General features: G+C 37.8%; 1 protein-coding gene across 2 annotated transcripts in view; it reads left to right on the top strand.

Annotated features, from left to right (window-relative positions):
• Positions 1–12,239, top strand: part of LOC130414458 (cytosolic carboxypeptidase 4) — a 143,147-nt gene that overhangs the window by 105,956 nt on the left and 24,952 nt on the right. For both annotated transcript variants that reach the window (XM_056740380.1, XM_056740381.1), the window contains 3 exons: positions 3,427–3,556; positions 6,032–6,163; positions 6,905–7,081. In XM_056740380.1, the coding sequence (XP_056596358.1) occupies positions 3,427–3,556; positions 6,032–6,163; positions 6,905–7,081 (439 nt within the window). The remainder of the gene's footprint in view (positions 1–3,426; positions 3,557–6,031; positions 6,164–6,904; positions 7,082–12,239) is intronic.

Genomic DNA, 12,239 nt, shown 5'->3' with positions numbered 1-12,239 from the left:
TAAGGGATGTTTACAAAGTGACAAGAAAGCCACGTGTCTCCATACATAACACATCAAAACTTAAAAGACGTGGTATTGTCACAACTCTGTCCAGGGAGCTAGAAAACTCGGGACAGGAAGGACAGAGTCCTGACAAAGGAAAACGTGAATGTGAATAAATAACAGTCTCAAAATTGTGTTTGTTGTGTTTGCGCAAAGGTCTTGTTGCATATTTATAAACTAATTAAATTGTTTTGTGCACCTGTACAGAAATATTAGTTTTGACACTGACTGTAGGCCAACAGTTCATGTGATAGAAATAGTTAACGTAAACAAACGTTTAAGACTACGAAGCCTCCCACTGTTCTATCATTTCTTGTCTCAGTGAGCATCAAACAGTTTCTATTTATCAGCGGGTGATTATAAAGGGGAGTGACTTACATTAATGGCTTCATTATACGTTTTTGGTTCATAAACTGTATAAATGATGATTGTATTATAATTCCTATACGCTGGAATAACAGTATTCTTAATTAAAGCCTTAACTAGCTCTCGCCTGCTGTGGTGTAAAGTCATTTCTAATGCAGTTAGCGGTCCCATGTTGGGATGTGATGACGTGTTATCTTCTGTCAGCGGATGAGGAGACGTTTGATTGGTTGTTGACATTTTGCGGCAAAAAAAATGTCAAACTAATGGTTAACCTACAAAATATAAATGAAGTCATCATGTACTCACCCTGTGGTCATTTTAAACCTGTGTGATATTCTTTTTCACATGACGTAATCTAATATAACGTTGGCCTCTGTTAAGAGTTTCTTTGGGCTATTGTTGAATCTATCTTGCTATGCAGTGCACTGCGTGTAAAATCAAGAACTAGACATTTTAAAAGCGGGGCGTGTCAGAGGTGCTGTCAGTTTTTGGAAAACCCTAAAAGGGGAGAAAACACTGTTCCACCTCTCCGTTGCCATCGGACTGTAGAGACTTTACATCTGTCAAGAACAAAAATGGGGCCACAAAATGTAAAAGAAGCATTTTCAGCCGAGCTTAAGTTGGGTTCATTTTGGTTCAAAATATCTAAATATCAGACAATAAATACATTATCACACAAATCAGAAATTGCCCACGTAGACATGATTCATACAGAGTGATTCAAGTGAATCTATTGCTTGAATCAACCCATCCTTTCTCTACATACTGTACATTCTGTTTTTGGCTTATATATTCACTTTGAACTATAGACAGTTGCATTGAAGAGCAATTTTCTTGCTGTTCCGCTTTGCTGCCCCCGGGTACATTGCAAACCATCCAGAAAAACCTACTGAATATGGTCTTTATGTTTACGGCGACATGCCGTGAAAGTCTCTAAAGATTGCGGCTGCTTTCTGACACTTCAGCTGAGAAGAGCTGCAGTTTCTTGAGACTTTTAGAGCGGGTTGTATTTATAGTCATGGGGCTCTTCTGGTTTAGATTTTTGCACTTCTGTTCATTTTTAATGCACCTGAAGGCATCTTAGTTTAGTCGGGCGACATTCTCCGAAAAGTCTAGTTGTTTCTCTTGATAGCAGATTCAACTCAGCAGATTCGATCTATCGCTCTTCATGCGCTTTATTCTTTCTAAGAGCGTTTTCTCTGAAGGCAGGCGCGGTGTCGGATGAAAAGCACATCTGGGGTTTCTTTTCACTAATAGTTTGTTGTATGCTATTTATTTTCAGGTTGAGACAGTGTTTTACTAAAGTACTGTGTGATTTTAGTCAATTCCAGATGAAGAAATAAAACAAAACACAGAGGGAAACATGGAGGCACCTGTGATCAGAGGGCAACAGCAGAGCGCAGCCGCTTCAAAAGGCGCCTATCAATTTGCTAATGTTTGAACATTGTGTCTTATAATTGGCTTTTAGGAAGTGAATGTGGGAGAGTCTGTAGTTGGCAGACAGCCTTCAGATGACAGTAGTATTGTGTCAGGAGATAAAGCTCTGCTAGTGTCATGCCCTCTAATCAACAGACTGAGTGTGTGACTTTAGATAGATCTGACCTCTGGTGACCTTCAGTGACCTGGAAAAACACGTGCTGACATCACGACAATGATGTGATTCTACTGGTTTAACTGAGATACATACTACATACAGAGGCGTATACCAGCACACAGCGATTGATATGCACTTACTTTTATTTTACTTTCTTTCTTTCTACCTTCCTTTATTTTCCTTCCTTTCTTTCTTTTTTTTCTTTCTACATTCCTTTCTTTTCCTTCCTTCCTTCCTTCCTTCCTTCCTTCCTTCCTTTCTCTCTTTCTTTCTTTCTTTCTTTCTTCCTTTTTTTCCTTCCTTCCTTCTTTCTTTCCTTCTTTCTTTCTTTCTTTCTTTCTTTCTTTCTTTCATTCTTTCATTCTTTCTTTCTTTCTTTCTTTCTGACTTTCTACCTTCCTTTCTTTCCTTTCATCCATTCTTTCTTTCTTTCCTACATTCTTTCTTTCTTTCTACCTTTCTTTCTTACTTACTTCCTTTCTTTCTTACTTCCTTTCTTTCCTTTCTTGCTTTCTTTCTTTCTTCCTTCCTTCTTTCCTTCCTTCCCTCCTTCATTTCTTTCTTTTTTCTACCCTTCTTTCCTTTCCTTCTTCCTTCCTTCCTTGCTTTCTTTCTTTCTTTCTTTCTTTCTACATTCCTTCCTTCCCTCCTTCCTTTCTTTCTTTTTTCCTCCCTTATTTCCTTTCTTTCTTCCTTCCTTCCTTCCTTCCCTCCTTTGTTTCTTTCTTTTTTCCACCCTTCTTTCCTTTCTTTCTTCCTTCCTTTCTTGCTTCCTTCCTTCCTTCCTTTCTTCCTTTCTTCCTTTCTTCCTTTCTTCCTTTCTTCCTTTCTTCCTTTCTTTCTTTCTTTCTTTCTACATTCCTTCCTTTCTTCCTTCCTTCCTTCCTTCCTTCCTTCCTTCTCTCCTTTGTTTCTTTCTTTTTTCTTCCCTTCTTTCTTTCCTTTCTTTCTTTCTTCCTTCCTTCCTTCCTTCCCTCCTTTGTTTCTTTCTTTTTTCCTCCCTTCTTTCTTTACTCTCTTTCTTCCTTCCTTTCCTTTCCTTTCTTACTTTCTTACTTTCTTCCTTCCATCCTTCCTTCCTTCCTTCCTTCCTTCCTTTCCTTTCCTTTCCTTTCCTTCCATTCTTGCTTTCTTGCTTCCTTCCTTCCTTCCTTCATTCTTTCCTTCATTCCTTTCTTTCTTTCTTTTAAGAAACGATTTGCATTTCTAGATGTATTGTGCTCATTCAAGTTCAGTAACTCCAACATCAAACCGCAGGAGCGACATAAAATCATCCAACAGCAATGTGAAAGACTGACAGCATGACAAGACACATGAACATTTTTATTTTAATTAAAGGGTCTCTGAAATTGTCTTTTAATATTTTTTCCGTAGTCGTTTATTCTTTTTTATTATTTAACTGATCTTGTATTATCTTTTTTCAGTAACCGTTGCTCTCTGAGTGCCGAGGATCTCAACAGGCAGTGGCTAAAACCAGACCCTATTCTGAGCCCGACGATTTACCACACCAAAGGGTTCCTGTATTACCTCAACAGCATAGGCAGAACTCCACTGGTAAGTTTCCATTAAACCTCACTGCACTATAGGTGACCTGCTGGATCCAAGTTTCTCAAGGGCTCTCTGCAAATTGCTGCATGATCTTAGAGGTTTCCGGTTCTAAATGCAGGTCAACGGTGACCACATCCAATAATGTGCAGGTGGGTGCAGGTCTGTGCATTAGAACGGTCACACCTGGGTGAAACAAAGTTCTTCACTGCTGATCATAAAACAATTTTCTTCAGTATTTTGTGGATGAATACAAAAAGCGAGCCAATATAGAATACAATAGAGAGACAATGAGTTTGCCATATAAACTGTAAATCAGAGACTGATGGAGAGGAGTTTTAAAGCGGAACAGATAAAAGAGAAGCTATATTACCGTTCTGCCTCACTGATAGACAGATTAGTTTATTTATTTTTAATACTTTAACATCTTTGCGATGGCAGGCAGAAATGTGTGCAGTTGCCCAAAGCAGGTTCTACTCCATTGGTTATGCTAACAGTTTACTTTTATTTGAAATGACTTTAGGACCCATATCCTCATATCCAGGGTATAATTTAGGCTGGAAATCGTGTTGTCTAATTCATCCTGCTGGGATTACAAGTTTGGAAGTAATGGTGATATAATGGGTGTTTGAGCGAATTAGAGTAGTTGGCAATATATGGATGTGTTGGAAAATTTCCGATTTTTCTTTTCCTCTTGTGACCATCACAGGAGGTGTTTGAGCCTTCATACAACAGAACGAAAGGCAAAAAATGTGCATTAGCTGTTAAATTGATGCGATTTTATCTTCTCTCGTCACAGAGAAATATGGGAAATTTAGTTTGGTTGAGCAAGCCTGTCAGATTAATGGTAATATGTTTTATGGTTTCAGCTGCACCAACATAAACAGATGTTGTGCGGTCCAAAATTAACTTCCGGTATATACCTCCGCCAAGAATCAACTAGTTTATATAATGAGTTGTTTAAATACAATACAATATTAGCATAAATCAATAGGAATGTAAATTAAATATTAAAAGTCATAACCAAACACAGGCTGGAGGAATAATTTCAAAGCTTTAAAATTGAACGTTTAAATTGAGTGAATATATTTAAAAATGTATCTGAGAAATCAAATATTTCTTATTAGAATTCACCTAAAATAATTGTACAATCAAAATATAATTGGTTAATTAATTACTTTTTTTTCATTAAATATACCTAAATAATCAAATAATAGCCTACAAGTAAAGTCTAGAAACATTAAGTGTTGGATTTTTAATAATCTTTTTAAATATGACCCACTCAAATAATCACTTAAATTATTTTTAAAATATTTTATTTATCTATTTTAATTGAATATAGCTATTTATTTTTGTGATATAAGACACTGAATTATTTTTAGAACGTGCTTCCGATGATACCATCTAAACATGTTAACAGACAACATTTATAAAATTTATAGTTTACTTTGTCAAAATTAAAACAAATTTGTTTTCTTTGACAGGCATGTTATGCTATTAGATGACCTCAACTCACATGTGTCCTAAAAAATTAAGAGCCTTTTTATTTTATTTGAGAGGCATCTATTCATAGAGTCACGTCTAGTGCCTTTGAGCTTCTTCTGACCTTATGAAAGCACTAAAGAACATCTTTTCTCTGTCCCTCTACAACCTCTTGTCCTTTTTTCAAAAGATGGTTTTCAGAAAATGGATTAATGGAACCATGACCCTGTCAAAGAAGGAAAAGCTAAACAATGAGGTAGAGTTGAGACAGAAGGCAAAATTTATAAGAAATAAGTTTGGGCACAACCTAAACTGTGCTTCGAAGTCCAAAGCCGCGTCTGTAGCTGATGACACCGCTGTCTAAAAATCAATCAATCAATGAAACGAATTAAAATTTAATTAAAAACGCTTACGGAATGATATAGAAATGACCATTGGCTGGCTTGTAATTGAGTGCTACTTACCTGTTATATAGAACGCTGAATGTTAGCACCGACACAATTAGCCACATTTACATATCAATTATGTCGTAATTCAAAATTAATCACAGTAATAATTACACGGCGTACCTGGTCAAAGCATCATTGTCTCTTAACAAAAACCTAGAACGGGAAAGTGTGACACGCTCCGCTAATGAACGCGCACGGTCGTCTCTCATTGAGTTTTTACAAAAAACCTGACATGCATGGAGCTATGCGCCGTCGCCAATTAGCGCCCGCACTGTCAAGAGACAAAATTTGTATTATAGTCACTATGCCCTCATTGTGTGCGTGCGTGTGTGTGTTCTTTGTCACAAGATTAATTATGTCTGGCTCCGACTAAAGTTAACGGTGTGTTCATATTGTGTCAGGAAAGCGAAAAAAGACTGCCTGGCGTCAGGCTTTGTTTTGTCTGACATTTGACTTCAGCATCTTTAGCTGTTACACGCGCAGATGCAGAAATGCACACAAGCATGCTGTTTGTCTCAGTTTTTTTAAAACGCTGTGTTATCACATCCCACAGGTGTTTTGCGATTACCACGGCCACTCCAGGAAGAAGAATGTGTTTCTGTACGGCTGCAGTATGAAGGAAACGCTGTGGCAGTCTGGATCTACCATTAACACAGCCTCCCTGAAAGAAGACCCGGGTTACAGGGTATGAAAAAATAAATGAATTTTTGGGTGAAGTGTCCCTTTAAGCAGAGTTTATTCACCCTCATGTCATGTCGTATGACATTCTTTCTTCAGCAAAACGCAAAAGAATTTTTTTGGAAGAATGTTGGTAACCAAACAACATTGGTCCCTATTCACTTACATTCTAACACAAAAAACAAGACATTTCTCAGAATAATTTTCATTTGTGTTGAATAAGGAGTCGTATATAATTTATGAATGACATGATGACGGAATTTTTTATTTCGTGGTTCTGACTAACGCAACAGTTGAAGATTTATAAATATTTCTCATTTGTTCGTTTGTATTTTATGATTATTTATCAAGTTGTTTGATGACAACAACTGTTAAGGAGCATTAGCTCCCACTTAATCTGTGCAGTCTTTCGTCTGTTTTGTACTTGCCAGTGTTTGTTTGTGATCCTGCGTTCTGCGTCTGAAGTTTAACGTGCCTGAAAAAAAATTCTCCAGCGCTTGAGCTATGACGAATTGAGTTAATGGGTAGGAAAGAGGCATGTGGAAACCGGTAGAATCTGTAATGCGTTGTGTTCTTAGCTACACAGCGTCTGTTGTCTTGCCAAAGATGGTCTAGAACAAACAATTTGACACCCTTGAGCTAAATAATAAATATAAACGAAACAGCAGCAGAGGAGACTGAAAATATAAATAATAAAGACAATTTTAAAACATATTTTCAAAGCAAAGATGTTTGTTTGTATTTACAGACCATCGCTAAAACTTTGGACCGAATTGCTCCTGCATTCTCTTTCAACAACTGCAACTATCTGGTGGAGAAGTCCCGGGCGTCCACGGCGCGGGTGGTGGTTTGGAGGGAGATCGGAGTTCTCCGGAGCTTCACTATGGAGAGCACTTACAACGGCTGCAATCAAGGGATCTACAAGGTCAGTTGAAGGAAATTTTAAACATTTCACTACAAATTTTTATTAGAGAATATGCTTCTCCCAAACACACTGGTTTAGGCTTTTACCCGATTTACGCGTCTTCATTCTGTAGGTTAAAATATAGGGTCCTGCTTATAACCCATCTTAAATCTGACCTTCTTTTCGTCCCCCGACACTTTCCATCTGTTCTTCCGCAGCTTTGCTCTTCTCTAATGATGCTGTTTGAGGGACCATCCCTCATTTTCCCAGCAGTTCATTATCTTCTAGTTCTCTCTCGTCTACACATTTAATAATCATTCATTAACCTGCTTATTTAGCCACATGTGGCTTTTAGATCGCATTCTATACATACCTCTATATTTGCTTCCCTGAGAATGAACTTTCAGAAGTTACTTCTGTATACACAAAGTATTGTGTAATTAAAATTCACTTTTATAGGAGTTTTTAATCATGTTTTTTTGGTATCTGGGGCAGCAAAAGTAGGAGGAGACGGCAGAAACTGCAATGCTCAGTATGGAGGAAGAACTTCCAGTTAAAAGAACCAATTATATATTTTTATGTATGTATTTTAAATTTTATGAAAAAACATTATATTTATTAGACGTTAACACTGCTTTATGATGCGATTAAATCACCTTTTTTTGTCTAAATGGGTTTTTTGAGAAGAACCTTTGACTGAATGGTTCTGATTGGTACCAAAAATGTTTTTTTTTTATCACTGTGAAGAACCTTTTTAGCAGTGTATTATTATATATTTTTTATTTATTTAAAATGTTAATGATTAATATTAATAAAAAAATATCTTTTCCTAAAATGCACATTTGTATGAACTGGACTTGCCTAAAAAAATATTTTTTCTCTCATGATTTGAACTAGAGTTATTATTATGAAACAACATATGTGTTGTCATATTTCTTTTTTCAATGCTGATGCATACGTGTCCAATATGCGAATGGCTTCACGTGGCATGCATTCACGTTTATAATATGTCCGCCCGTCCACCCCTGGGCACGGCCGCTCTGGACTTTAACAGTTTGCCCTACAGGCCCTGTAGCACATTGATAACTAAACTGATAGAAGATTTGAAGAACATAAGAAAATATATGAACTGTATTAAGCTGCCCTATGCATCATAAAGATGGCCGCCAAGTTGGCTGCAATTTTTTCATGGCACTAGTATAGCCGATGATATTATAACAAATCTCATCCATCCCCAGAACATATTAGACCGAATAACAGAGATACTGACACGTGATATTTCCTTAAAGGGGAATGATAATAATGCAGTGACATTTGGAAACATACTGGGAGGTTAGGCAGCCCTTTATTAAAGGACAGAGTGCCGAATGACTCTTGACCACGGCCTGCACCTTTAAAGGTTCCGTAAGTAAGAAAACTGTTTTTGAAAGGTGCTAATGGTCGAGGAACAAGGTCTGATTCGCGAATGTCAGACCTTCAGGGAGAGACATTTTATTACGTTTAGCAAGTCCTTATTTCCTGCCAAAATGGATCTTGTAACTCAAATAAAACCAGACGAGTACGGGCGTGCGGGTTGAACATGAGGTGAGAGCGGTCCTATCCTTGTTCAAGGAGCCTGGAAATAAAGACCTGTTTGGCTAACAAGTGCAAAACTGTTATCCCGGAGAAAGCTTTCCGATAGCATTCCTATTGGTCTTTGGCCATTTAGTTCCACATACTTTTTTGCACATTTATCTCAATAATTCATTACGTTTGTAAAATAGATTTAAATGATAATAAAATATATATAAAAAACGTAACTTAAATTTTCTTTTACCATTAAAGACCAACCAGCCAATGCTAACCAGCCTAACGTCGACCTCTTAAATCCATTCCATTGATTTTTCTGACTCCATTTTGGACATCCACACACATTATTTAAACGTAGTTATCGCCCTTACACGACGGTCAACGTCAGAATATACCGTGTCCCTGTTGGTGTTCGAAGAGCGTGTCGGACAATAAGCAGGACGCATGAGCTTCTAAATGCGTAAAGATTTGGACTAATGGATCAGAAAATCAGACATTTCATTACGAAACGGCGCGCTTGGGCGCAGCTGGCAGGCCAGATGTTTTGGTACATGTACTTTTAGCGATGGGCGGCTGCCCGAGAGTCTGTTGATTAAAAAGTCTGTACTGATATTCACCGCCGATGTCAAGAACCTGGCAGACCATTAGACTGTAGAGCCCATTTGAGAGGGTGCTCTATGAGCTTTCTAATGCGATTCAGAGAACAATAGAGAGAGTGAGTGAGAAAGAGAGAGAGAAACATTCCCTCTGTTCACAGCTAATTCATGCCAATTAGCAGTCCAGGCGAGCTTTGGGATTCGGGTTGGGAGTGAAGCTTAATTACGTTCCCAGTCAGTGAATCAGAGTCCGGATCATTCCGTGTAACGCTGTCCGTGTCACTGCAGCCTTCAGTGCCTTATCAAATGCACAACTAGAGGTTGAGGCGGCCGACAATTTCTCTGTGCAGAAAAAACCCTGGTCGCATGCGAATAAAACATGGCGGATGCAGTACGTCAGAAATCTATTCATATTACCCCCACACATACTATATAGAACATACAGTTTTAATGGTCGATAGGTTGGTATTTCCTTTAAATCAGTACGTACTATCTGTAATAAACTTCTTTAAAAGGAAGGAAGGAGTCGGGAACCGGAAGACATTCACAAACATTTAATAAAGTAATAAAGCCGGCGGCCCCTCACGGACGACCGCCGGCGAACAGAAAAAAACATAAATATAAATACAAACTTAACATAAGTTCGGGCCCAGTCCTCTCTCTTCGACGGTCCGGTCGCTCGTTCCTTTTATATGCTCCCAATCTCCTACGTGATTCGAGCCCGGTGTGCGCACAGCTGGCGCTAATTCACAATTACTCACCGGACTCGAACCACGGTCTCGCCCTGCCTACTCTACTACATTATCATAGTCTGCGATTTTGGACGCAGCATATGTCACTTTTTAAACAATAACGCCCACAGTTGTTGGTTTTGAGAATGAGAATCCGAATTGCACAACTCGCACAACTGTAACATTCAGCCACATTTCTCTGCACTTCAATAACTAGAGCATGAAACGCACAACTGGAAATTAAGTGAAACTTATCCGTTATCCCAGATTGCCAGTGACACCGGGAAGACCTATTGTATCCGTCTCCCACTCAAGGCGAAGGTGTCTTTTGCCAAACGATGAATAATCTTCAAAAGGAATCTCATTTACATCACAAAGACGGGACCTTTAATCACCTTAGCTTTGCAATTTCAGTCTGCGGTATGAAATTCCCCTCTCCTGCCTTTCCCTTCACACTTCTTTTTATTCTGAACTTAATCAAGTATTGTCATTTTTTTGCGTAGAAACACATGGATTAAGATAAACGGGAGGCTTGATGGAATTGGCACAAGGTTTCTTAATTAGGTATGCTGAGTGCAATGTTCTGATTAGGTTTAATTTCGCCGCAGCTGTGATAAACACTTTTGTGTCGAGCAAAGCTGGAGAAAAGTTGAAATTTTTGTGTAAGCGTTTCTCAAAGGACCGGAACGTTCCACTGGATAATATCACTTAATCTTAAAGTCAACATATAACAGGCGGTAAACACTGTCTGATCTTTATCAGATGTTTAGAGTTGTTAGTTTGGAAGTTTTTAAATAGAAGTTTTAGTGTGCAGTGTTTTGACTTATAATAAAGCTTCAGGAAAGGCTACTTAAAGGGGTAGTTCAACCAAAAATTAAAATTGTGGTTAAAAAAATGTCTCTGTGGTTTTGTATGCATGGAAGTCAATGGGGGACAATGACGTTTGGTTGTCGACCTTCTTCAAAATATCTTCTTTTGTGTTGTGCAGAAGAAAGAAAGTCATACAGGTTTGGGATGAAAGGAGGAAATGTTGACATGTCCGTTTTTTGGGTGAACTATCCCTTTAAATTTGACCTCCAAGCAACCAATAGTCTTGTGCCATTTCGAAGACTTGCTTTTTAAACACGGATTAATTAAGAATTCAAATATTCGGTTTCACTTCAAGTGTGTTGTGACTGCTGTTTCATGTTGACTTTAAAAAGAAAGTGTCATACAAGGTTAATTTTGAGTTTGCCAAGAGTCAGCCTGCTCTTCCACTGAGAGGCATTTACTTGAAGAAGATTGATCTGATAATTGTATTTCAGGACAGTAAGTGGAGTTATGACCCATCTGATTTCCAGAAATTTAATTGGATCTTTGGAAAAAAAGAAATAAATAATGACGGCTGCAGCCATTTTGAGGAACATATGCTGGAGACAGTAATTTGATATTTGCAAATTGATTAAAGCAACTCTCATAATTTGTGATTAATTTCAAAGGACGGCTTTTAATTATGGCCACAGCAATATTTCGCCAGACACAGCGAACGGTGGAGACCTGCTGAGTGTGCAGATCTGACTGTCAGCTGGGTTCTGCCTTTACAACTTTATGCCAAAACGCCAGTGTAGGTTAACGTCTTAAAAGTGGATACTCCGGATAAAAACATTTTTTTTTTGTATAACGCTAAAGTCAAATGAGTGCATAAACACTTCAATTTTGGACTGTTTTCAACAGATTGCTATCATATGCATTTAACATGAATCACTTTTAGTCACAGGTGACATGAGAGACGTTATATGAATGTTTTATGATGCTTTTTGATGCTTGAAAGCATGAGTCTCTATTATTATTTCTCATTTTGTGTTTTTATAGAAACATTCAGACAGGTTTGGAATAACATGAGGGTAAGTTATAACAGTGTTTTTTAAGGATTTCTTTATATTGAAGTTTTGGTTATGCGTAAAAGGATAGTTCACCCCAAAATAAAAGTTCTGTCATCATTTACTCACACTCTTGTCATTTTAAACTGTAATGACTATATGACAAAAGAAAATATGTTGTGTTGGAAACCCATTGGAACCCATTGACTTGCATTAGTTCAATCTGAATTAAATGTCAGAGAGACTCAGAACACAAATTTACAAAACACAGCTTAGAATAGTTTGAATGCAGTGCACTTGATGGCAACCTGCACACAATAACAAATATACAGTAAATATGCTGAATCACAAAAAAACCTCTAAAGGATCATGATATCTTGTATGATGTCTGCTTAGATATTCCTGATGTCTTCACGATCTACAT

The sequence above is a fragment of the Triplophysa dalaica genome, chromosome 24, assembly GCF_015846415.1.
Source record: "Triplophysa dalaica isolate WHDGS20190420 chromosome 24, ASM1584641v1, whole genome shotgun sequence".
In the NCBI taxonomy this organism is placed as follows: domain Eukaryota; kingdom Metazoa; phylum Chordata; class Actinopteri; order Cypriniformes; family Nemacheilidae; genus Triplophysa; species Triplophysa dalaica.
Note: the sequence above shows the minus strand (reverse complement) of the source record. Positions and strands in the feature narration are given on the sequence as shown.